This window comes from Bufo gargarizans, chromosome 2 (genome assembly GCF_014858855.1).
Source record: "Bufo gargarizans isolate SCDJY-AF-19 chromosome 2, ASM1485885v1, whole genome shotgun sequence".
Lineage (NCBI taxonomy): Eukaryota > Metazoa > Chordata > Amphibia > Anura > Bufonidae > Bufo > Bufo gargarizans.
In genome coordinates, this window is record NC_058081.1 from 477,131,151 (window position 1) to 477,157,273 (window position 26,123).

General features: G+C 41.0%; 1 protein-coding gene across 2 annotated transcripts in view; it reads right to left on the minus strand.

Annotated features, from left to right (window-relative positions):
* FLT4 (fms related receptor tyrosine kinase 4) overlaps window positions 1-26,123 on the minus strand; it is a 226,158-nt gene that overhangs the window by 27,388 nt on the left and 172,647 nt on the right. For both annotated transcript variants that reach the window (XM_044281120.1, XM_044281119.1), the window contains exons 12-22: window positions 25,227-25,335; window positions 24,470-24,829; window positions 21,956-22,102; window positions 19,196-19,327; window positions 17,287-17,393; window positions 15,763-15,898; window positions 14,070-14,174; window positions 12,895-13,008; window positions 2,963-3,051; window positions 2,542-2,686; window positions 2,117-2,211 (exon numbers count right to left, since the gene is read on the minus strand). In XM_044281120.1, the coding sequence (XP_044137055.1) occupies window positions 2,117-2,211; window positions 2,542-2,686; window positions 2,963-3,051; window positions 12,895-13,008; window positions 14,070-14,174; window positions 15,763-15,898; window positions 17,287-17,393; window positions 19,196-19,327; window positions 21,956-22,102; window positions 24,470-24,829; window positions 25,227-25,335 (1,539 nt within the window). The remainder of the gene's footprint in view (window positions 1-2,116; window positions 2,212-2,541; window positions 2,687-2,962; window positions 3,052-12,894; window positions 13,009-14,069; window positions 14,175-15,762; window positions 15,899-17,286; window positions 17,394-19,195; window positions 19,328-21,955; window positions 22,103-24,469; window positions 24,830-25,226; window positions 25,336-26,123) is intronic.

Sequence of the window (26,123 nt, forward strand, 5' to 3'; positions counted from 1 at the left end):
AGCTGCACCACATCTCCAGCGAAAGTGTGCACATCCAAAAAATATCTGTGACATCCATTGTACTTTTTTAATAGACGGTGTCCGCTGCAGACAGTGAGATATGGCTATGCCAAATCTCCAGTGTAAAGTGTACGCATCCAAAAAATATCTGTGACATCCAATGTACTTTTTCAATAGACGGTGTCCGCTGCAGACAGTGAGATTAGCTGCTCCACATCTCCTGTGTAAAGTGTGCGCATTCCTAAAATATCAGTGACATCAGTGTACACGTCAAACATTTATCTGTGACATACAGTGTCCTTTGTCAGCTTTGAAACCATACTCCCCCCGGAACCCAAAGACTTTGGTGTTCCGGAAGCAGCTCGGCAGTTCATGGGAATAACTCTGCCGAATCGCCAGTCGTCATCGTTTATGGTCGGAACTACGACGGTATCTGATCGTCTTCGAACCTCTGACTTTTCTTTTTGATTAATGAAAACATTCTTGGCAAATGCTTTCGTTTTGGTTCATCTTGCGCCAGTCCAAGAATTTCGCCACTAGCGGCGCAATACAGATGGCCCGGCCCCAGTTCTGAAAACCAACAAAATAGAACCGGAGTCCTATTTCATTATTCCTGCTTTGAACATTGTACATTTTTTTAATGGTCAGCTAAGCAGCAGGCACTCTCCCAGAATGTTTTAAATGGTCAGCTCAGCAGCAGGCCCTCAACTATAATGTTTTAGAGGGTCAGCTCACCAGCAGGCCCTCACCTACAATCTTTTAGAGGGTCAGCTCACCTGCAGGCCCTCACCTAATTATACCTAATAGGTAATTTCACACATGCTGCCTTGCTTGGATGTGGTAGCCATAGCCGTTTCTCAGGCTCCCTCTCTGGAATCGAACACTGATTTCCCCCTTACCCATGGTCACCGTGGTTGGCGGTGAAAATAACATCGAAAGTTGATAGGGCAGACATCTGAAGGGAACGTCGCGGTCACGGGGACGTGCCATTGGCCCCAGGTTACTAGAGTCACCAAAGCGGCAGCAGGCCCTCACCCATAATATTTTAGATGGTCAGATCAGCAGGAGCTTGCTCCAAATGTTTTTGAGGGTCACCAGCAGGCAAGCAATCATAATTTTTCAAGACTGTGTATGATGCCCTCCTTTATGTGTAACAAAGGGTGTATTGGAGTGCCGGTTCCTTGTAATTTTGGCAGCACTTGAACTTTATACACAAGTAAATATACAGGAAAGAATGTTTCCCAACGATGTTTCCTCTAAAATTGATTTTATCTTCGGTTTTGTGCGTATTATTATCAGTCTGTAAAAGTGGCTACTACTCGGACAACATCATTCCTAGCAGCGACCTGGGAGTCCAAGATGCATCCAGACATCCTCCCCATGCTGTTCCCGAACCATTTCGGTGGTGTTTCCATCAATTTCTGACCTTTTCCTTTGAACCAGGCACCCTCCCCTCTTCAGAGCAGGGGGTGCATGGTTTAATGCTCGGGTTTTCTCATTGACTTCCATTATACTCGGCTGCTCGGTAGACCACCCGAGCATCCCGATGTGTTCGGCCCGAGCACTATGGTGCTCGAGCAACACTACAAATATGGCTTTCAGTGCACTAGGGGCATGGGAGCTCTGTTCGGTGCACCTTACTTCCTCTGCATTATTGCTACTGGCTCTAAAATCTCAGGGACTGTCATTTGAACAAGAGTGGGAGGAACTGGGTGGCATTATGGCTGGTGAGTGGTGCACCACATGGAGTGGCCATGCCCATGTTGCACTGAAATCCTTATTTTTATAAAGAAAAGATAAGCATTTCTCAGGGTTAGAAGGCTGGCTTTAAAAAAAAAATGGCTATATTTCAGGATACCTACCTTACATAGCAGTATGTTTACTTTGAAACTGAATTTTGAAATGACAGACTCCCTTTAATTGATCAGGAAAATGATGTGTCTTCCACAGATTTTTTTCACACTGGATCTACATAGGGTTTGATGTATAAACTCTTGAAATAAGAAGGCTGTGTCCATACTATGTACGTGATAATATTTTACAGTGGTGCCACTACAGAAATGGAATTCTCTCTGTTCGATATAATTATATTCTTGCTAATATAGGTTATTTTTACCTTTCGTGATGACAAGAACTCCATTCCACGAGCCACCTGGAAACTGTAACAGATCAGATCTTCCATAGTAAGAGGACTCTGCCACAAGTCTTTCACTGTATAAAGGGCAGAATCAAAAATAGATTATTCATATATTACTATAACATACATATTCACTTATAATATAAGGCTCAAAAATCATCCAAAATAGTAAAGAACTTTGATTATTTTTTAAATCATACACTGGCAGTTGACTCAATACAGAATGTAGGCTCAACGTTCAACATTATGTTTCTTGGTTGAGTTTTAGTAAATTTCAATTGTCACCCACAGTAGCTACGTCCCTGTTTCACATTACACACCAGGCACCCATCTTTCTGCAGTATGGAATTTAATGATAATATAGTATATATAATCATCCTGATTATACAAAAAGTGTAACTTACACTCAGTGGTCCGTTTGTTCTGATTCTTGGTCATCAAAAGCCTGCCAAAAAGGGTTCCATCATTGACTCCTTCTCTGCTTATCCTGTCAGCTATAACGGCTTCCACCATTGATCGGACTTGACTACGAGATCTTGGTGATCTCTCCTGTAAGAGTTAAAACAATTGAATTACAGTATATTGATATTAGTAAGTTACCACTGACTAGAGAACTGATGTGAAGCACCAATATTACATGTACTTAATTAGGGCTGTAGAAACACTTAACCTATTTAATTATCCTTCCCAGGCAACCAGTAGCTTGCTTCCCATTTCCTTAATAAAAACCAGATCACAAAGTACATGTGGAAGCAGAATGGCATGTGAGCCTGAACCGTAGGATGGATAACATGAATGGCTGGAAAACAGGAGAAATCTCCATACCCGATAAGGAATGAATCCATCACGTTTGGTCCTCAGGTAGTTGGAAAGGTTGCCGTACTTGCAGAATTCCACAATAACCATCAGTGGTCCTAAAACAGCAGTAAGGATTTATTATGTTAGATAACATGACTGATCCCTGTTCTGCTTGCCACCGTGGCATGAAGAAATGCTGCAACATGAACTGAGATTTTTTTTAGATCCATCACATATACGTAAAATATTCTGCACAAAACTTTGCACTGTTAGATCTGACATATACATTTCTGTAGCTTAGAACTGTCAAGTATAACCATAGTGCAATAAGTTTGCATGCATAACTATTTGAACTCAGAGGCTGACTGAGGTCAGATGGATCATGTCCTCGTAGATGTTCTAAATTCCAGGAATCTGCTCTCTTCCCACCACCAATATAATTGTTGAGCAAGTCTAACACTGGCCACACATAAAATAAAAGTTGGTCCAAGCGCACTGATTTCGGCAGGTGTGCATGTTTATAATGGAATTAGGTTAAATAGTTGTTGGCCGAACAGTCGGCAGCTAACTCATGGGATTTTCCACTGTAGACATTCAGGGCATTTTGGCTGCTTCTGAATTGAAAAAGCAGTGAGACATGAATGAAGAAAGCCATGTGGCCATTGCTCCATAAATTTTTCTCCTGGATGCGCCAGAGATGGGACTCTCATCTATCAGACATTTATCCTGTGGAACAGAGCCCTGTTCCTCTGTTTCCCACAAAAATACCTATACATATCTTTGCTGATTGTTGTCACTAGAGGGCTGTATACAGCTCAGGTAAATAGAAGCCATATACAGATGTTATGTACATACCTGTAAAAAGATCCACACTAGAGACTACAGATAGGCAACAGCTTTGCAAGTATATATGTGGGGGAACAGAGGAATGATTCCAGGTACTGTACTAAGGCATCATAGCCCTCATAAATTGAAAATCTAGTTTTCTATTGATAGCGTGTTGTAAGGATGGGAAGGGGGGGTATTTTTTGGGAAGTTCTTTAAAAAAATTCTCCCCTCAAAATCTTGAACTTATTTTTGTGTGCAGCCATTAATATTCATGGGAAGAGACCATATGCCCAGATGCAGTTTTAATTGAATATTGAGTTGTAGAAGACTCATCTTCTGGACAGAGGTGTACACAAAAAACTGACCTATAGGCTGTATATGGAGTGTGAGTTACCTAGTTCTGTCGTTAAGGAGAGCTGGCACTGTCTCTTCGCCTTAAGGAGGAATTTGCTAGTCAATCTAGAGTTAGCTCTAGTAGAGAACACCTAAGAGCAGTTAGGAGCGGAGATCCAGGGAATCCTCCTACCCTGCAGATTACAGGCTGTAAAAGTTACAGTTTATATGCGAGTTTATATACCTGCTTCCACAAAATACTGATAGAGGGGTGCGATATACCTGCTTCCACAAAATACTGATTAAGGGGTTTGATATACCTGCTTCGACAAAATACAGATTGAGGGGTGCAATATACCTGCTTCCACCAAATATTGATTAAGGTGTTCTATATACCTATTTCCACAAAATACTGATTGAGGGGTGCGATATACCTGCTTCCACAAAATACTGATTGAGGGGTTTGATATCCACAAAATATTGATTGAGGGGTGCGATGTACCTGCTAACACCAAATATTGATTCGGGTGTTTTATATACCTACACAGAGTTTGTCACTCTGTGTAGCTGCAGTACCGCAGCAAAACAGCAAACAAATGCTTCACTACCCAAATGCACTATGTAGAAAGTATATTATTGGTATAAAACACCCCTGCCTCAATCACTTTTTTTTGGGGGGGTGGGGGCAACTGGTATATCACACCAGTTAAAATTATTTGTTCCAATAGCGTTTGCCACTCTGTGTAGCTGTGGTAACGCAGCAAAATCGCTAACAAATGCTGCACTTCCCAAATGCACTATATAGAAAGTATATTATTGGTATATAACACTCCTGCTTCAATCACTTTTTTTGTGGGGCAACTGGTAGATCACACCAGTAGAAATTATTTGTTCCAATAGCGTTCGTTTGTCACTCTGTGTAGCTGCAGTATTGTAGCAGAAACGCACACAACTGCTGCACACGACAAATGCACTATAATATACTTTCTATGTTAGAAAGTATATTATAAGTATATCACACCCCTCAATAAGTCACACCTATCAATAGCACACCTATACCAGTCCTTAAAAGGACTTTTGTGGCCCTATTAGCTAGCGTTTGGTGTCCCTAACAGTCTGCCCCTGCTCCGCACAGCAACCTCTCCCTATATGTATGTCCATGTGCTGAAATGTCTTAATTGGCTGTCCTGTACCACCTGATGGATGTGTCATGGGTAAAAGTTCTTCACAATGTAAAAGAATGGCGCCGGCGGACATTGCCATATGTTCGCACGTTCGGCGATCTAGCAAAGTTTGCCGCGAAATGACCGCCGGGCAAACCACAAGGCCATCTCTATTCAACACCTGTGTAATTCAAATTCCTCATGCCAGCCCACACATATCAGCCACCACCCAAAATGGTCCTTGACTTATGTAGATACAGTGGCATAAAGGGCCTTTTCTGTGAGGTGAATGCCTAATTTTGGGGGCCTGTACTGGCCTACAGTAAAATTGTTATTCACTGACCGCCTAATGTACCTCCAGCCACATAATCACTTGTTCTTTTCTGTCCAGTGAATGCATCATTTTTGGGGCATGTACTCCACTGGTCTACAGTAAAATTGTTATCCACTGACCGCCTAATATACCTACAGCCACATAATCACTTGTTCTTTTCTGTCAGGTGAATGCATAATTTTTGGGGCCTGTGCTCCACTGGCCTACAGTAAAATTGCTTTCCACTGAATGCCTAATATACCACCGGCCACATAATCACTTGTTCTTTTCAGTCAGGTGAATGCATAATTTTTGGGGCCTGTACTCCACTGGCCAGCCCACACATATCAGCCACCACCCAGAATGGTCCTTGACTTATGTAGATACAGTGGCATAAAGGGCCTTTTCTGTGAGGTGAATGCCTAATTTTTGGGGCCTGTACTGGCCTACAGTAAAATTGTTATTCACTGACCGCCTAATGTACCTCCAGCCACATAATCACTTGTTCTTTTCTGTCAGGTGAATGCATAATTTTTGGGGCCTGTACTCCACTGGCCTACAGTAAAATTGCTTTCCACTGAATGCCTAATATACCACCGGCCACATAATCACTTGTTCTTTTCAGTCAGGTGAATGCATAATTTTTGGGGCCTGTACTCCACTGGCCTACAGTAAAATTGTTATGCACTGACCGTCTAATATACCTCCAGCCACATAATCACTTGTTCTTTTCTGTCAGGTCCATACTCCCGTGGCCTAAAATAAAATAATTCTAGCTCCAGCAGGGCACATTTTTGAGAGTTTCCCTTTAAGACACATTAAAAATGGCCCCTGATTAAAATAAAATAAAAATTTGTGGGAATTTTTGCTATTGATCCCCCTCTGGTATGTCACTGTCCATGTTGTGGGATTATTTGTGCACTTCTAGTAAGTATTTGGTGGCTGCAAATATGACCTGAAGGATTTTCAGGTTCGCCTGCCATTAAAGTGAATGGGCCCCGCCGCGAACACGCAATTCACGAACATTTTATCGTGAACGAGCATTTGCGTTCGCAAAACGTCCCGGTCGATGTTCGTCCATCACTATATATATATATATATACAGTGGATATAAAAAGTCTACACACCCCTGTTAAAATATCAGGTTTCTGTGCTGTAAAAAAAATGAGACAAAGAAAAATCATTTCAGAACTTTTTCCATTTTTATTGTGACCTATAAACTGTACCACTCAATTGAAAAACAAACTGAAATCTTTTAGAGAAAAAAAGTATAAAAATAAAATAATATGGTTGCAAAAGTGTGCACACCCTTAAACTAATACTTTGTTGAAGCACCTTTTGATTGTATTACAGCACTCAGTCTTTTGGGTATGAGTCTATCACCATGGCACATTTTGACTTGGCAAAATTTGCACACTCTTCTTTGCAAAAACACTCCAAATCTGTCAGATTGCGAGGGCATCTCCTTTGCACAGCCCTCTTCAGATCACCCCACAGATTTTCAATCGGATTCAGGTCTGGACTCTGACTGGGCCATTCCAAAACTTTAATCTTCTTCTGATGAAGCCATTCCTTTGTTGATTTGGATGTATACTTTGGGTCGTTGTCATGCTGAAAGATGAAGTTCCTCTTCATGTTTAGCTTTCTAGCAGAAGCCTGAAGGTTTTGTGCCAATATTGACTGGTATTTGGAACTGTTCACAATTCCCTCTAGCTTAACTAAGGCCCCAGTTCCAGCTGAAGAAAAACAGCACCAAAAAATGATGCTAACACCACTATGCTTCCCTGTGGGTATGGTGTTCTTTTGGTAATGTGCAGTGTTGTTTTTGCGCCAAACATATCTTTTGGAATTATGGCCAAAAAGTTTAACCTTGGTTTTATCAGACCATAACACCTTTTCCCACATGCTTTTGGGAGACTTCAGATGTGTTTTTGCAAAATGTAGCCTGGCTTGGATGTTTTTCTTTGTAAGAAAAGGCTTTTCTCTTGCCACTCTACCCCATAGCCTAGACATATGAAGAATACGGGAGATTGTTGTAACATTTACCACACAGCCAGCACTTGCCAGATATTCCTGCAGCTCCTTTATTGTTGATGTAGGCCTCTTGGTAGCCTCCCAGGCCAGTTTTCTTCTTGTCTTTTCATCAATTTTGGAGGGACGTCCAGTTCTTGGTAATGTCACTGTTGATGATGACTGTATTCACTGTGTTCCATGGTTTATCTAATGCCTTGGAAATTCTTTTGCACCCTTCTCCTTAATGATACCTTTTAACAATGAGATCCCTCTGATTCTTTGGAAGCTCTCTGTGGACCATGGCTTTTGCTGTGGGATGTGACTAAGAAAATTTCAGGGAAGACCAACTAGAGAAGCTGAACTTTATTTAGGGTTAATCAGAGGCACTTTAAATGATGGTGGCACTTTAAGTGTATGCTGACTCCTATTTAGCATGATTTTGAATGTGATTGCTTAGTTCTGGACACAGCTACATCCCCAGTTATAAGAGGGTGTGCACACTTATGCACCCACATTATTTTAGTTTTTTATTGTTTTCTTCCCTCCACCTAAAAGATTTCAGTTTGTTTTTCAAACTGGTACAGTTTATAGGTCACATTAAAGTCCCTTTAATGTGACCTATAAACAAGAGAATGCAAGAGTGTGCAAAGCAGTAATCAAAGCAAAAGGTGGCTACTTTGAAGAACCTAGAATATGATATATTTTCAGTTGTTTCACACTTTTTTGTTATGTATATAATTCCACATGTGTTAATTCATAGTTTTGATGCCTTCAGTGTGAATCTACAATTTTCATAGTCATGAAAATAAAGAAAACTCTTTGAATGAGAAGGTGTGTCTAAACTTTTGGTCTGCACTGTATATATATATATATATATGTATATGTATATATAGAGAGAGAGAGAGAGAGAGAGAGAGAGAGAAAAAAGTGCATCCATTTATGCAAAAAAGGAGAGATTGTACAGCCTGATTAAGCGAGAGAAACTAACCTCTAGATACAACCATATGAACTGCTTATGTCAGCTGTAAATAATGCATTTTATGTATACCGTGTTTGTGTGAATCCCCTGTTGACTGGCTTCAGTAATGTATAGTGATTTGCATCATTATTTTCACTGCACAGCCTCAGAAAGTGCTGAGGAAGACAACCGTTGTGACTGCCCCTACTACTACTACTACTCTCATCCTCTCTACCTTGTAACTAGGCCACTGCATTAGTATGGACACCCCTAGTAAGATTTCTGAAAAATTTACAATTTTTTTCTACAGTACAAAAAAAAGGTCGCCTGCAGCCGCTATTAGGGGAAGCTAAGTACATAGGAATTTATACTGTTACCACTGCACTCAGTGGAAGCTGCAGAATCTCTATGCACTGAGCTTCCCCTTGTAGTGGCTGCAGGAAAATGCCTTGAATCTATGTCCAGAATAGGGGAAGCAGTTCACCGTTGCCCCCCTTCCCCCATGCCACATAGTAGTTGCGTGCTCTGCCTTCATGGTGGCTACCCCGCTGCCTCTGGTACTGTCCTCCACCAATATAATATTTTTAATAGACACAGAATCGAAATTGATACAATACAGGAAAAAGATGAAGTCTGAGAACTCTTCCATTTAACTTTTCTTGACTCAAGTAATTTAAAATTTTCTATTATGCCGTCTGTCTGCAGTCATAACTCAATCAGTTCCACAAGATTATATCCAAGACAAATACAATAGGCATCCCCTCTGGAACATTTTCATTCCTTTTCAGATGCCGAGAACAATGATTAAGTTATGGGTGAGTTATCATATGCAGCTGCCTCTTTTATCTGCTTATATTTTCATCTTGAATGTTCCATCTGAATAGTCGGTGGTGACTAACAAGCTAAATATGAGCACAATGCCACCAGCAATCTGAGCCATTCACTTAAAAAAAGTTTTCCGGAGGCAGAATGGTCATTTCCATCTTGCAATACTTTGATGGTGGCTCACAGCTTGCACCAAAGATCTGGTTCTTAGGAATTTTAGCATATAACTTTTTAACACAATGAAACATTTGTAAAAATAATTTTGTGTAATAAAATTGTAGTTTTACACATTGTGCATTGGGTTTAATGAGCTTAAAGTTCCATATATACCCAGAACATTAACTGATAGCCACTATGTATAAACATGTACCCAAAATGGCACAAATTCATGCCAATTACAGGTAATTGCTGCAGGTTTCTTATGGTTACTAAAGATGAGTATGTTTTATATAAATGAAAATATATGGCCTCTAAGGCACTACACTAAGTAAATCTTGTTTTCTTTATTTCATGAATACAATAGCAAACCTTCAGTTAAGGGCTCATGTACACTACTGTAGTACAGCTCCATGCAACATTCACAGCCATGCTGTATGCATTATGCCTAAAGGTAGCTAATCACTTAGATAAATGTCAAACAAATTGACTGACAGCTATTGCTCTGGCCCCTCCATTCATATGCATGCTTGACCCAAAAAGCCTATGTTGTCAATAGGGAGAAGAGAATTAGCTGCTGCCAGACACCTCTGTTGAAATCCATCTTTCTGGGATAACCATATGCACAGTTGGTCGGCCAGTCCCACCAAAATCTGCAAGTGTTTATCTGTATGGTAATCTTTGGACCAGTGATTTCCAATCTTATTAGTGTGGGAGACTCCCATTAATATTTACCTTTCAAAAGCTTGGTGTACGGGATTTGAATATATTCTTTAAATGGTATATTTTTGCTGAGATTTGTTAAAGGGGTATTCCTATCTTAGACATTTATATCATAGCCACCATCACAAGAGCGGAGTTCTCCCTAATACAGCCCGTCTGGTGAGATGGTTGCTGGCTGTCAGGTCCTGAATGCAGTTGAGTGCAGATATGGCCAAGCCTTTTTTTACAAAGTGTATGTGTACCCGCTGTGTCTACTGAACAGATTTGACTTGGGACTACTCCTAAGGACATTATCTAAGTGGCCTCCCTGATTCCACCCATTATCCCCTATTAAGGCATCTGGACTTTACTGCAGTTGAACCACCAAGCCGTGACCTCTTCGAGCACCCAGTTCAGTAGACTGCTGACCAACTGGTGTCAAGAAACACGGATCAAGCAAAACTGTAGTCATGGTTAAGCTAAGGTCAGGGCAGGCAGAGTTTATGCAATCCAAAATCAGTCCAAGGGTCAGGGCAGGCAGCTCAGGGTCAGCTCGGAGTCAGTACGGAGATCAGGCAGAGGCCGGTACACATGCAGACAAACAATATAATTGGGCAACTTTGGACACTAGAACCTAGAGTAATAGAATATATTACATAGGGTAAGGGTAAGGCACCTAAAACACCCTAGAGAGGTCTGCTTTAATCTGGAATTGCCAGAGAGAGCGTGGACGCACCGTACAGGAGGAGGAATGCACAGCAAAAAGGAGAAGGTCGCAGCCGGTATGGAGTGATAGAGCAGTACTACTAAGATGCCAGCTGGAAATGGGCAGGAGGTCGTTGGTGGACCCACACCACCAGGACAACAGAACAGAGGACTGGGTGAGCATTGGATGCCCGTGCCTATTGGGAGGAGGTGACAATGGGCATGGACAACTAGTATAACAATTATAGAAACAGGCAAACTACTGATTGTGCTGCTCTGTTTTTGTAAGTTCAGAGTTAGGGCCCACAAATAATAACCTTAATTCCTGTGTGAAGTAAAGTACTGTACAGTACAGTGACACCTGTGTAATTTTAAACAATTGAATTTGCTAAAACATTGATAGTTGAGCAGTAAAACAAGTACTATTTCAATTCTTCTCTTACATTGCAATGTGTTTGATGATGCTCAGCCCTGTACTTTTTCTGCCTTATCTAAGGAATTCCTAGAATTCAGCTTCTGTGAACACATTATAAATCTGACAGCAAATTGAAGTTGGCGCAGAAACAAGTCAGTCTGTCATATTAAGGCTATGGGTGCCACATTCTAAGCTCAGGTCAAGCTGTAATTTTAAAGCAGAGGCAGAGCGTGAACTAGGAGATGTAGTAAATAATTCATAAACGGGTCCTTACTACTACTACTATTAATATTAGAGATGCACAGCATTATCTGACATTAATATTTTTATTGGCTGACATGGAAGAAATTGCTTAACAAAGTAGATCTGGAACAAGTACATGCAAAATATTTGCCTTGAACTCCACACAAAGCAAAAAGAGATTGATAACAAAAATCAAAATGGGGCCGCCATCCTGGTGCTGTTATTGCTATCATACCCAATTACTTTCCACCATATTCTAGACGGGGAAACCTGTGGCTTAATTTCCTGCAACATTCCCAACTCTATGTTATGTTCTCCTATTGCGGTTCATGACATCAAAGAGGAAGAAGGCTTGCTTAAAGGGTTTTTTGAAGATTTTAAAAAATGGCTATAGAGCAGGGGGCTGTATGAAGAAAATAAAAACTCTTATTAACCTTTTAAATGTCTTCCTGCTCCCACAGTACTGCTCGTGTCCCCAGCATGGCGAGTAATCATTTGGAAAACTTTGTTAAGCCCCTTTATATTTGGAATGTATGGTATTTGTACACTAATCCTAATATATGTGTAATACTTTGTAGCTGATTACACCAGATATATACACTGACCTCCATCTGTAGAAACTAAAATAATCCACTATCCAGTTAGTTCTTGTGTCTGTAGCGCTGCAAAGAATGGCTAGCTATGTTGAAGTAGACTATATAAGACTGTCACTTTTTTTTCTTTTTTTTTCAAACTGAATGACACTTAACATTACTTTTGATATTATAATGTGGCTATTGGGTCAAAAAAGTTGCCTATACATGTAACTTCAAATGATTCATGATTCATACATGGCCTTATTGGCTACTTGGATACAAATGGCTCACATACTGTAAATAATTCAAAGTCTGTAATCAGAGTCTCCAGACTGACCCATCAAAAATGTTGAATGTGATTAGATTAGTTTAGTCTAATATTTGTGAAAAATTCAAACCAAAAGTCAAGCCAAACTTCACAAAGTTCCAAAATCTAATCTCAAATGTGGTTGGAATGCGAGCTTTCAAATTCAGGCATTTCATTGGAATTGAATATGTGCAGCTTGAAACTAAAGTATCAAAGAGGACCTGACTTGGAAGGACAATCAAATATTTTTGGATATTGGTAATTTGATGAATAGTTTACATTTTTAAACCAAAAAGAATATGGTATACCAAGAAGCCAAGAAGGTGTTGGTGTGCATGTGAACCTGGAATTGGATATATGCATGTTTCTGCGTCTGATAGTATAGTCACCACATGAGGTCATTCAACTCAGAAAAGTACTTACCATTTGGTTTGGTACAAGCCCCTAGTAAGTTGACTACGTTGAGGTGGTTGCCAATGTGAATGAGAATTTTCAACTCTGACATTAAAGCTTTATGTTCACTAGCAGTAGCACCCTCTGAAACACACAAATTGGATAAGAATGGTAAGGTTATATCTAGAGAACATACACTCACCTAAAGAATTATTAGGAACACCATACTAATACGGTGTTGGACCCCCTTTTGCCTTCAGAACTGCCTTAATTCTACGTGGCATTGATTTAACAAGATGCTGATAGCATTCTTTAGAAATGTTGGCCCATATTGATAGGATAGCATCTTGCAGTTGATGGAGATTTGAGGGATGCACATCCAGGGCACGAAGCTCCCGTTCCACCACATCCCAAAGATGCTCTATTGGGTTGAGATCTGGTGACTGTGGGGGCCATTTTAGTAGAGTGAACTCATTGTCATGTTCAAGAAACCAATTTGAAATGATTCGAGCTTTGTGACATGGTGCATTATCCTGCTGGAAGTAGCCATCAGAGGATGGGTACATGGTGGTCATGAAGGGATGGACATGGTCAGAAACAATGCTCAGGTAGCCTGTGGCATTTTAACGATGGCCAATTGGCACTAAGGGGCCTAAAGTGTGCCCAGAAAACATCCCCCACACCATTACACCACCACCATCAGCCTGCACAGTGGTAACAAGGCATGATGGATACATGTTCTCATTCTGTTTACGCCAAATTCGGACTCTACCATTTGAATGTCTCAACAGAAATCGAGACCCATCAGACCAGGCAACATTTTTCCAGTCTTCAACAGTCCAATTTTGGTGAGCTTGTGCAAATTGTAGCCTCTTTTTCCTATTTGTAGTGGAGATGAGTGGTACCCGGTGGGGTCTTCTGCTGTTGTAGCCCACCTTTCTTTCCCATTCTGACATTTAGTTTGGAGTTCAGGAGATTGTCTTGACCAGGACCACAACCCTACATGCATTGAAGCAACTGCCATGTGATTGGTTGACTAGATAATCGCATTAATGACAAATAGAACAGGTGATCCTAATAATTCTTTAGGTGAGTGTATATCAGAGGCGATATATGTAAATATAAGGGGAAAAAGTTGTAGCACTACACTGAAGTCCAAGTAGAAGTGGTGGCATTCATAAACATATAAATTTAAAGATCCATACCTTTTAACATCTTCACTGCTACCGTCTCACAACTGCTGCTCTTACTGATTCCAAAAGCTGAAGCCTCTACCACTTTACCAAAGGCGCCATGTCCTAGGACTTTACCTGTAATGCAATTAATATTAATAGGGAAAATAGGAGACAAAAAATTTCATGTACATCAAAACACATACAATACAATGTTGTTGTCACAGGCAGCAGGTGTGGAACCACAATGCCAACCAACCTGTTTCACTTTGTGCTACACATAAGGGTATTATCCTGGTTTTCACCCTTTGACACCTATACAGGGATCTGGTCTTTGCTGCAGAAGAGCTACCAGGCTGCTACTTCGTGGAATAGTCCTGGTGTGGGACCCATGTAGGCCAGAGATACAGGTGGAAAGGAGTACTGCTAGGCAGTACTCATAGTTATGAAACAGGCAAATGCCAGGGCAGGATGAGTACATGCAAATCCATGAAGCAAGTCTGAGGTCAGGGCAGGCAGCAAATGGTCAATACAGTAAACAGGTGGTAGTCAGTTCAGGCAGAGGGTCAGAATCGGTAAACTGGCAGAGGTCGGTACATGGGCAAACAAACAGAACAGCAACAACCTTTCACAAACTAGCGAGATAGAAATACCTATTGCTCAGGAATCCTCCCCTTGGGGAAGGTGCCTAAAAAAGAAACTTAGGTGACCAGCCATAGGCTGGGGAGGATCAGGGTGTGTATGCCGGCCCTTTAAGAGTTGGGGTGCAGCATGTGCACCCTACGGACAAACCATGCACCCTTGCTGAGGAGTAAAGCCTATGGCCTGAAACAAAAGGAGTACACACAGGTGGCCAGGTCAGGGGTGGGTGGGGCAGAGGATCCAGGCTGCTGCACAAGACCAGGGAGGTGAGTGAAGCGGAGCCTGTGCCCGCCTATAGGAGTATGACAGTGACAGGCATGGGATGCCATAGTAACAAATAATAAAACTGTAATAAAACTATTCACAAGAATGAATTATTCATTTCTTAAAGAATTTGGCCTCTTTCTGGTTATTCTTGACCAGTACCAAGCTGACTATATGGCACTCACTAATATAGCCTTTGTGGAAACTCTGTGGTATTTTCTATATTTTATAAGATATGTCCCCTTGTTTGCCTGGTCTTCTGTGCTGTCCACACAGAGGTCCTTTCCATAAAATGGCCTCTGATGAAGTATCATGTGACCAGGCAAATCACCTCCATATGATGTCTCCTCCATTCAAATAAAAGGCACCTGCCATCTGCACTAAAACTTTTGAAAGTATAGTGCAAGTGCAGTGTGTATGAATAGAGGAGACTAAGTGATGTGTCTGGTCCCATGACCTTCCATCATAGGCAATCTTACGGAAACGACCTTAATTGGATGGAACAGAAGATTTGCTTAACAAGGGTCATAGCTAACGAAATATAGCAAATGGCACAGAATATCAACAAAGGCTATATTAATAAGTACCATATAGTCATCTTGAATACACATTCAAAAGGAGCTAGAAAGTAGCCAATCCTTTTAAAAATGTATTGAACAGTAAACCATCCAGAATGCATAGTCCATGTATAGATTGTGATGTTGTTTATATAAGCAACCATTTTTCATTTTTACATTTCCAGATGAGAACTACTATGCTAGCATTTACTCTGTTTTGTCCAGGTAGACCATGCTATTTAGGCTTTACTTTGCAGTCTTACCAAGTCTTAGTCTATCTCGGGGAAACTCCCACTTGCTTGAGTCATAAGGAAGATATTCGCACTGTTCGTCCAAGGGCACTTCACCGGGATCCATGATGATGGAAAGGTATCCAGTCTTTATCTCACCATGGCTAGGCTGAAAGTTTAAAACAACATTTTAGATTGTACATAATATAACATAGGATGACAGCAACACAAATATGGTTTTTCTGTAAGGTGGAAAACTTGATCTTCAATATGCACTCAAAGGAGTGATTTCCAACCTATGGCTCTTCAGCTGTTTCAAAACTACAACTACACGCACTCCCTGACTGCATTTGCCTGTTTTGCAACAGCTAGACCGCCACAAGTTGGAGGTCACTGGGTTAAAGGGTAAATATACCTTAAAGAGGTTTTCCCACAATGCCACAACGGCAATTTTTTGACCTATCCACAGGATAGATGATAAACATTTGGGGATTGGTTATAAATATCCATTGGGATCCTCATCAGTCATTAGTATAGTAGTCTAGAGACCTCTTTCCTTTTCACTGTGGTGAGGAGGAGTTTAAATAGAGTACTGAAAGACAATTAATGGAGCCACACTGCAGCTTCTCGACCAGGACTCAATTTAAACCCCTCTTCACTGCAGTCAAAGAAGAGGAAAAGGGGGCTATGGACTATGTCTGTGAAGGTTCTCATTTATCCAGGTCATGGTATATCTGTAAAGAATAAATAAAGGCAACTGGACGTATTGTAGATTTCTTGAAAACGTTTCACTCGTTCTTCCAACAAGCTTTCTCAAATCTGAGTGACTGTACAAGAATTCTCTGGGAATAAATATGTAACTAAATCAACATCTGGTAATTATACCCAGCATGGGGTCAGAGGTTGTTATACCCAGCATGGAGTCAAAGGTGTTGATCCATTATCCTAATTGGAGTCAGTAGGTGATAAAGACTTCCCAGAAAAAAGTGTTAAGACAGCATTGTATGTGGCAGACAATAGATGTCTAACCCCCCGCCTCTATTCAAGCTTGGCTTCTCCATTTTTCTTCTCCAAGCTTGAATAGAGGCGGGGGGGGGGGGGGGGGGGGGTTAGACATCTATTGTCTGCCACATACAATGCAATCACTCAGAATTGAGAAATCTCGTTGGAAGAACGAGTAAAACGTTTTCAAGAAATCTACAGTACGTCCAGTTGCCTTGATTTATTCTTTACAGATATAGCCCATGTGCTAGTTCTAGTGATCAATAGGGGTCAGTGAACAGACATTTATCAACTATTCTGTACATATGTGATAAATGTCAATTATAATAAAACCTCTTCAAAGACTCTTGTTAGTGGATTCTGGGTTTTTGCTACAATGTTTGCTTGCCAAAAAGATTTCATTCCAGTAGAGGGAGGTGGAAAACCTTTCCCAATGTAACCCTGTTGGTGGCATCCTCTGTCTCTATGTTTAAGTTTTGTGCTATGTAGTGTCAAGGGTCTTGATACTTTTCCAACACACTGTAAACAGCGTTACTCTGAAATATAGCTACTTACCCTTTTAATGTTACAGAAGATGAGGATGAGGAGGATCCAGAAGAAAACCGCTATTACTCCAGTGCCAATGAGAATCACAATCTCAACATTTGTTTTGTCATCAGTTCCTGGAGCAAGGGACAAATGAAATGATGCTAATGGGTCTACTATTTACGGTAATTACAAAGTTAATTGTCTAGTATAAAAAAAATATATACGGTATATATAAAAAATAAATGCGATCTAAGGCATGTACACCAGTTTTTTGGCACAAATTGTGCCAGAATTCTGGCACATTTTGATTTGTAAATCTCCCCCACTGTTTAATGGAGGACAAGAGGGTGTTGTGCAAGTCATCCATGGCCCATTAGGCCTCTGCACTAAGCATAACACAGCGTATCAGTTTTACTTGGAGTTGTGATTAAAGATTTTATCACAATTTTATCTATCTCCCAGAACAGTACTATAAATAACATAAAAATCCCCTTACCTGTTCCCAGTCGCTCTTTTCCAGCACCGAGTGTCTGTCCTTGCTCCTTCCAGTCCCCGGTGTGTAAACTTCTGGATGATGCCACCTGCCGCTGTGGCCAATAACTGGCCTCAGCAGTAACATGTCCCCAAATGACACATCAGCCAGCAGTGACGTGTCACAATTGAACGCGATAGGCCACAGCACTGCAAGTAACCCTGTCTGGAAGTTCAAACATTGGGGAAAGAGCAGGACAAGACCCTCAGCACTAGAATGGAGTGGTGGGGAGCAGGTGAGCTGCTTTTTAATGTTATGTACAGCGCTGTCCAGGGTATAGTTAAAATCTTGATAGGAGCTGGACAACCTCTTTAAGGACCACCAGCAGTAACCACGTAGAATATAAGATTAGTTCTTATTTTATTTGTTAGTAGATGCTCTAGTCATTGTTTATTTTATGGAGTATATACATTTTTAGGTATACTGCTTCACATTATAGGAAAATGCTGTGGAAATTATTGGAAGCCAACCAAGACATCATTTATATGATCTCTGCACGATCTCCCTGCGTTCACATGTGCTTTTTTCTCTAAAGGAAGCCATACCTTAAATTTAAGTGATTGTTTTAATTAAAATAATCACCAATTTTGATCGACTTTAGGTATTGGTAGGTATTGCCAATTTAGACTGAGTATCTGTTTGTTTCTGTGAACAAGGGGAACTAGACTATGATCCTACGAGACTATGATATGAATGCTGCTTTTTACTTCAACTTGGAGCTATACAGGCATACAAAATGTTGACACTTAAAGGGAATTTGTCAGTGACCTATTGTTTAAATCACATTTTTATGTTAAACGTGCTTTAAGAATTTTTGGAAAGTTTTTTTATTTTTTTATTTTTCATGTTACTATCTGTGTTGAAAAATGTATAAAATCCTGGCTACTAGGCCTAATAATAGGTCATGAGTTCCTGTTCTGTACAAGTAAGTTTTAAGTAGCTATCTTGTTATCATCACAGCCAGAATTACAATGTCAATTAACTCCTCTGTGTAGATAACACATAATCCATTATTCACAATACGTGAAATCACAACTTATCTCCTCCCTCCTGCCCTCTGCCCATTCCCTTTAACACATTAAATACAGTTGCAGCCAACCTTACATGAAGTATCAAGTTAAAGTTTGCTGCAACAATGTATAAGTGCCACGTCAATGTTTGTTACATTTGTATAAATACAAGTAATATTGCACTATGGTGGACTATGGGGAGTTTTGGAGTATTCTGTGCAGATGTGATGCATGTAAATGAACAACCTTGCAGCTACAATCCCTGTTCTTGACAGAATTTAACTATGGTTCAAACAAGCAAGTAGTAGGTCTTTTTTTAACTCTACAGATAAAAAAGATACTATTTAAAAATATAGTGAGCATTGTAAATGAAATATTGTTCTTTTAGTAACACCTTCAACAGAGACAATGGCGGAGGAGTTTGCGCATCCCTTCTCGTTACAGGCAGTGCAGAGGTATATGCCGGCGTCTTCCTCTCTGACTCGCTGAATGCTTAGTGTATGGTTCTGGTTTCCCAATACTATCCCTGTGTGAGAGATGATGTTAGGCACAAATTAGACTGAAGTCTTATAAGCATAAAATGTTGCCAGGACTGAATTACCCTTTAAAGTAACATAGCATGAGACCGTATAGATGGTGGGAGTTCAGGGAACCTTATAGTACAAGTACAATGGTGTTCTCACCCTCACATGTTAGCTTTCACTTGCCACCAGCGGTGCACCTAATATTTCTGCTGCCAGTCAAAAAACGGAAGTGGCCCCTCCACCCATGCCAAATTCTCAACGTAACCCTTTCCCTTCAGCCCTACTGTTAAACACATACTTAGAAAACATTACATACAGCCAGGGGTGCACCTAGTCTCTCTGCTGCCTGAGGCAAAAATTGAAACAGCGCCCCCCCCCCTCCAGCCCTACTGTTAAAGGCATACTGTGATACAGGTGACTATAGAGAAATGAGCACATCCACAATGGAAGTGCTAATTTCTCATGGCCCTGCCACTGCCTCCTCCTGTCTCTAGGGCTCGCCGCCTGAGGCAGTTGCCTCATCTGGCCTCATTGTAGGTGCAACCCTACTTACCACCTAGTAGTCACCCAAAGTGACCTGCACAATGACTATTATTCATGTGCAAAAATACAGCCTAGTAAAAGTCATAGTCATAATTAGTCTTCTTTCCCCCTTCTACAAGGACCCACTTCTGAGAAGGGTACTATATCTCATTGAAGAGATCCAGATAGTGTATGGAAACTTACCTACAGGCAAGGCTCCTTTGGAAAAATGCAAATTAGTTCTCCACTAGAAGGAACAAATATGTAATTTTTTAAAAAGTGCCTGGCCTTGCTGGTATAAAATAGTTTCTTCCTTCTGGAGGGGAACTAAGGGTACTTTCACACTAGCGTTTTTCTTTTCCGGCACTGAGTTCCGTCAAAAGGGCTCAATGCCGGAAAAGAACTGATCAGTTTTATCCCCATGCATTCTGAATGGAGAGAAATCCGTTCAGGATGCATAAGGATGTCTTTCGTTCAGTCATTTTGACTGATCAGGCGAAAGATAAAACCGTAGCATGCTACAGTTTTATCTCTGGCGAAAAAAAAAAAAAACTTGCCTGAATGCCGTATCCAGCATTTTTTTCCCATAGGAATGTATTAGTGCTGGATCCGGAATTCAAAATAAGTGAAAAAAGTAAATGCCGGATCCGTTTTGCCGGATGACACCGGAAAGACGGATCCGGAATTTCAGTGCATTTTTTTTGACTGATCAGGCATTTTTAAGACTGATCAGGATGCTGATCAGTCTTACAAATGCCATCAGTTGGCATACGGATCCGGCGACGTAACTGCTTGCCGGATCACTCTGCCGCAAGTGTGAAAGTAGCCTAAGGCTGAGTCCACTTCTGCATTGATTTTTCAGTTATTCTGTTCTGTCAGAAAATGGTAAAAAAAAAAGCTAAATGTGTATCAGTTCCACCAGGTTTTAGTGACATGAAAAAGGTCCTGCTTATTGTATTTTTATTTCAGCCCAAAAATAATAGAAACCTGAATGGAAGGAGTTTTTTTTTTCCGGGGGGGGGGGGGGGATGGGGGGGAAGATTATCGGATAGAAATGAAAGGCTTCCATTTGTATCTGTTCTTCAATCCATTTAATGAATCCATGTTTTTCCATTCTATTGTTGGAACATAGTAACGGAAAAGTCAGTGCAGATGTGAACTCAGCCTAATTTGCATTCAAAGATCCACCAAATACATGGCATTGGACCCACAGATCCACTTGTCACTTAGTGGCAAAGATGGAGTATAAAAGTTTGGGAGCCCAAGGGGCACTGATAGATTAGGAAGTGATCTGCTTTAGATGGGGCTGTTCACTTCTGGACATCCTGAGCCTTATTACAATTGGTCCCTATTCTCATTTCAAGGTCTTTGGCTCCCCATTGAGCCAGGCTGACACGCAACCTAAGACAGTAACTCCCAACATATCAGATGGTTGTGAGGGGACATTTAAGATTACGTGTGGAAAATATCTTATTTATGATACATGTTCACATTCTTAGTACTTTTTATTTTTGTGCATTACGCCAAATCTAATTTGCTGAATATACAAATTTATAGGAATGCATCATGAGGTAATAACAGGATGTGGGGTAACATGGAGCCAGGGGAAAGGTCCCTTGCTAATAAGCTGCTCACAAATTGCACCTCCAAAGATCATCTGTAATATGTGGGGAAACCTGGCAGTAGGTCTTCATTTTCCCTTCAGTGCCACCACAGGGCAAAGCAATACAAGTAAAAAAAAATATATGGGCTATCTGTGTAATACAGGATAGGCAGGTCCTCTACGGTGGCCAAGAAATGAGCATTGTCAACAGAGGACCCCCTCTATTAACTCTGAAAACCCTAATTGCATATATAAAAATGGGTTTTCTAAACTAGATAACACCTTCAAAACTCATGTCAATTTTCATTAAAAGTAACACTGCAGACTAGGTCTGAAGGAGTGGAGCATGACACAAGAATTATCTATTTTGTATTCTTTGAATTCCTATATCCCTTGGGCTCTGGACTAGGCATAATACAGCATTCTGCACAGTGTCCCTTTATTTGTTTATTGCTCATGTGCAAACATCTTAATGACATAGGATTTTAATTTCAATATGTTATACCTGATACTTCTTCCACTAACTTGTTGTCTTTATACCAAAGGATGGTGGGGCTGGGAGCTCCATCAGCTTCACAGTACATCACCATGGAGTCACTGACATTCACCATCTTGTCGGTCAGGTTAGAACGGAAGTTTGGGGCTTCCTGTGCTACAAAGGAGAAGAAGCAGGCTACATAAAGTTCTCTTTATATTAATATATGGCTTATGGGTAGAAAAGCAATTCATGAGACTACAAATGATGAAAGTATAGTTCTTTAATAGGTTTTGAATCGAAGAAATAGACCCTAGTGGCAAGTGATTGTCTCTAAAGGCAGCCAAATGATTTTTTCCCCCTGAATACAGTATTTGGGGCTCATCATGGTACCAGAGCCTGGGCTGACCAGAGGATCCTCTGGTTTTCTAGTGGGCCAGTCCGACCCAGAATCGATCCTCTGTTTCATCATGTGAGAAGATCAGATTGGTGAAACTTGCCTTCTCGAACTGCCACTGGAATTAAAGGACTAGAAATCTGACACAATAATCTAAACAAAGAGTAGATTACATTAAATGTTTGGGGCCTGTTTGTAAACTATAGAGATACTTTAGGTATCATGGGTAGTGCTGAGCGAATCGCAGCATCAGATGCCGAATTCACTCAGAATTTTAGGAAAAATTTGATTCTCTGCGAAGCCAAATTTCCTCGCATTGTTTTCTAAAATGGCTGCTGCACGTGTTACAAAGTAAAAAGTAAGAAGTCGATATGACCCATAATCCCATGCAGCTAGCCAATCAGTAGATTAAGCCCATTAAAAGCCTCATCCTGAGCGGTCTCCGCCATTTCACTGTGATCTGAGCATAGGGAGAGACATGACAAGTGCTTATGTGCTAGGGACAGTGTTGCAGAAAGCTTTTAATTGTAGAATATTTGATAGGGAGAGTGCAGGGACAGTGCAGGGACCATGTAGGGAGGTTGTGGGGAGAGTTTTTAGACACTGTAGGATGAGCATAGGGAGACACCTTCGTCACCCCCTGACGAAGGCACGTCGAAACGCGCGTTGGGGTAACGCCATCCTGGTCTCCTTGTCCACATTTGGTCCGCCTTTGGTAAGTTTGAGGTCATAACCGTCCTTCCACGGATATGTGCTGCCGATGTTGAGACTTCTCACTTGGCTTCCTTTACTCTTCTGCTGGTCTCATACAACTTATTGTATCTTTTTTTTGATCAGCATATTATGCACTATGGCTGTGGTCGGCTCTCTCACTGACTTTCACTTACCTTATACTACCCTATATACAATTTTTATTACATTTGGTCTATGAGCTGGTACTACACTTTGTATATTGTCCCTCATGACCTTATTCATTTTCATATTATGTACTGTGTGACCTGTGTGTCCATCCAGGGTGGCGTTTTTCTTCCTTCCCCTGTTCCCTCTACCCTGTTTCATGGCATCATATGTATGTGTGTTATTTTATACATAGAATTACTGTGCCGCAGTATTAAAGGGGTTGTCCGGGTTCAGAGCTGAACCCGGACATACCTATATTTTCACGCAGGCAGCCCTCCTGATGTTAGCATCGGAGCAGTTCATGCTCCGATGCGCTCCCTTGCCTCGCACTGGATCGCGCAGGGCAAGGGCTCTTTTATTTACAATAACACACTGCCGGGCAGGAGGCTTCCGCCCAGCAGTGTGTTCGATGACGTCATCGGCTCTGATGGGCGGGCTTTAGAGCAGGAAAAAGGAGAGCATCGGAGCATGAACTGCTCTGATGCTCAAGTCAGGGGGGCTGCCTGGGTGAAAATGGGGATATGTCCAGGTTCAGCTCCTAATCATGGGGAACTGGCGGAGGTAAAGGACGCAGATACAATTGAATGACTTGATCGCTAGTGCCTGATGATCCAAAGCATTAGGTGAAAGATCTGGGGCACATGCCCAGTGCTTGAAACACCACAGTCAGCAGCTGTTTCCATAGAATTTTGTATTAGATTTCCAGTAACAGCAATCTCTGAGAAGTGCCAAAGGGATCAAAGCTATCTGCTTTCATTTTGTTAATAAGTGAGCACAGACTCTCAGGCCCTCCACCAATGCGATCTTCTCACATGTATGCATGACACATCAGAAGTTCACACTTTACTGGATTTACCCTTTAAGTTCCTTTACGGTCAACCATAGTCATTATTTATAATATTTTTTTCTATTGTTGCATGTAATTGTAGATAACGCTATTGTGTGGCATTGCACTATTGCCCATTTAACTTTTGCTAACTCTGGAAATGGTGGAAAATACTGCTTAAAGGAAACATTGCATGTATTTTAAAGGGGTTTTACAGCATTGAAAAAACATGTCTTCCTAAAAGCGAGACCTCTCCATAGGTTGTGTACAGTACTGCAGCTCTGCCACGTTCACTTTAATGTAATCGAGCTGCAATACCAGACAAAACCTCTGGACAGTAGTGGTGCTGTTTCTACAAGAAAGCATCAATGTTCTCCTAAATCTGTACCACCCCTTTAAATAAAGTGAAAACCCTACTCACCAAGCACTGATATATATCTCTTCTGACAATGCTTCTCCCGAGTTTTACGGTTTTGGACCTCACAGACATAGGCCCCCTCATCCTTCATTGATAGTTTGGGGATATTGAGTATCAGAGTTGCATTACTTGATCCTTCTTGATTCTGCAGTTTTCCTTCCATGCGGTCTGCGTACTGATGCACATTTTTGCATTCCAATACAAGTGGGTTTCCCTCAGCACCGTTTAATGTATGAAGGTTCAGTCGGTACCACTGCATGTTCTCATATGTGTATTTATCCGAAAGGCAGCTCAAACTGAGGTTCTGTCCCTCTATGGGTTCCTTTGAAGGCTCAGGATCAATCGCAAAGCCATCTGGAATCGCTGAAAGTTTGTTAGACATAAAGTATAGTCAGAGAAGGGTATGTAAATACTATGCAAAGGGATAATGCATTTTTATCCAACCTTACTGGATGTAAAAAGAATTAAAAAAAAGAGTCTGCAGTTGTGTTGTAAATTATACAGGGTATGTACCACTAGAGGGCGCTTCATTTGTAGCTGCATAATACATTATCATGACAGTGGTAAACATGAATTACAATAAAAGGTAGTATATTGCTGGAAGCAGACCCATGGCATAGCTGTTTATGCCATCACACTGACTCAGAAATGCTCAGCATTTGTTGGATTACCCTTCTTTGTAGGAGAAAAGGTGCTACAATCCTCGATCCAATTATACATATACTGTTCTTACATCAGAATAGTTGTGACAGTCACTTACTTGTGACATAGAAGTATACAAGCCTCTCGTCTCCTCCGGCTTTGTTATAAGCTGAACATTTATACATTATAGATAAATTGGCTTTTTGTATCACCATCTTGCTCACAGTCTGAAAATGTGGAAAAACAGAAAAGCCTTAAAATTAGAGTGCCTTAAAACTTATGGCTAAGATATTAGGCAAAGTTGCTCATTTACTTCTGGAATCCACTCTCTTTGCAAGCGGTACTGATGCTTGTAAAAGAAGACAGTAACCAATTTGAAAGCAAAGACCCTATGGTTGCTCTCGTCAGACAAATTATTGTACCTGTGTTCTGTACCGAGTAGAGGACTGTCAAATGCCTGTCCACACAATGCATCATGAAGGCAACTCCTTTCCACATGCTCCATTAGGCCTTATGGGCATTATAGAGAGGGGGCTCATAACCCACATTTATATACCACAGCTGATTGGTCCTAACAAAGACCAACTCATCCATGTGCTACATGATCAACGTGAATTATTACTGAATGGCTGACAGGTAGCAGTGAGATCCAGTGTTAATATTTTATTACATTATTCATTTCTGGATGAGTTGACCAGGACCAGCATGAAGTCCTGAATGAAGAGGTCTACGCTTGGTAAATAGTAGAAATCTTTGGCAACTTTTAGACTTCCAGTTATGCATTTTCATTGATGAAAATTGCTGTGCACAAAAACCCATTCATATGAGTCCTTTAATATTTATGTGTGAAATAATAAAAAAAAGTGGTAGTAAGTGATGTGCTCCACTGTAGACCTCAGTCAGGGCTGTCCTTAGGTTGGATGGTGCCTAGTGCTGAACTAGGCACCATTGATGACATCCTATGGTGGACCAGACAGTTCCCAAATAGCACTGATGTAAGGTGCCCAAATACAGC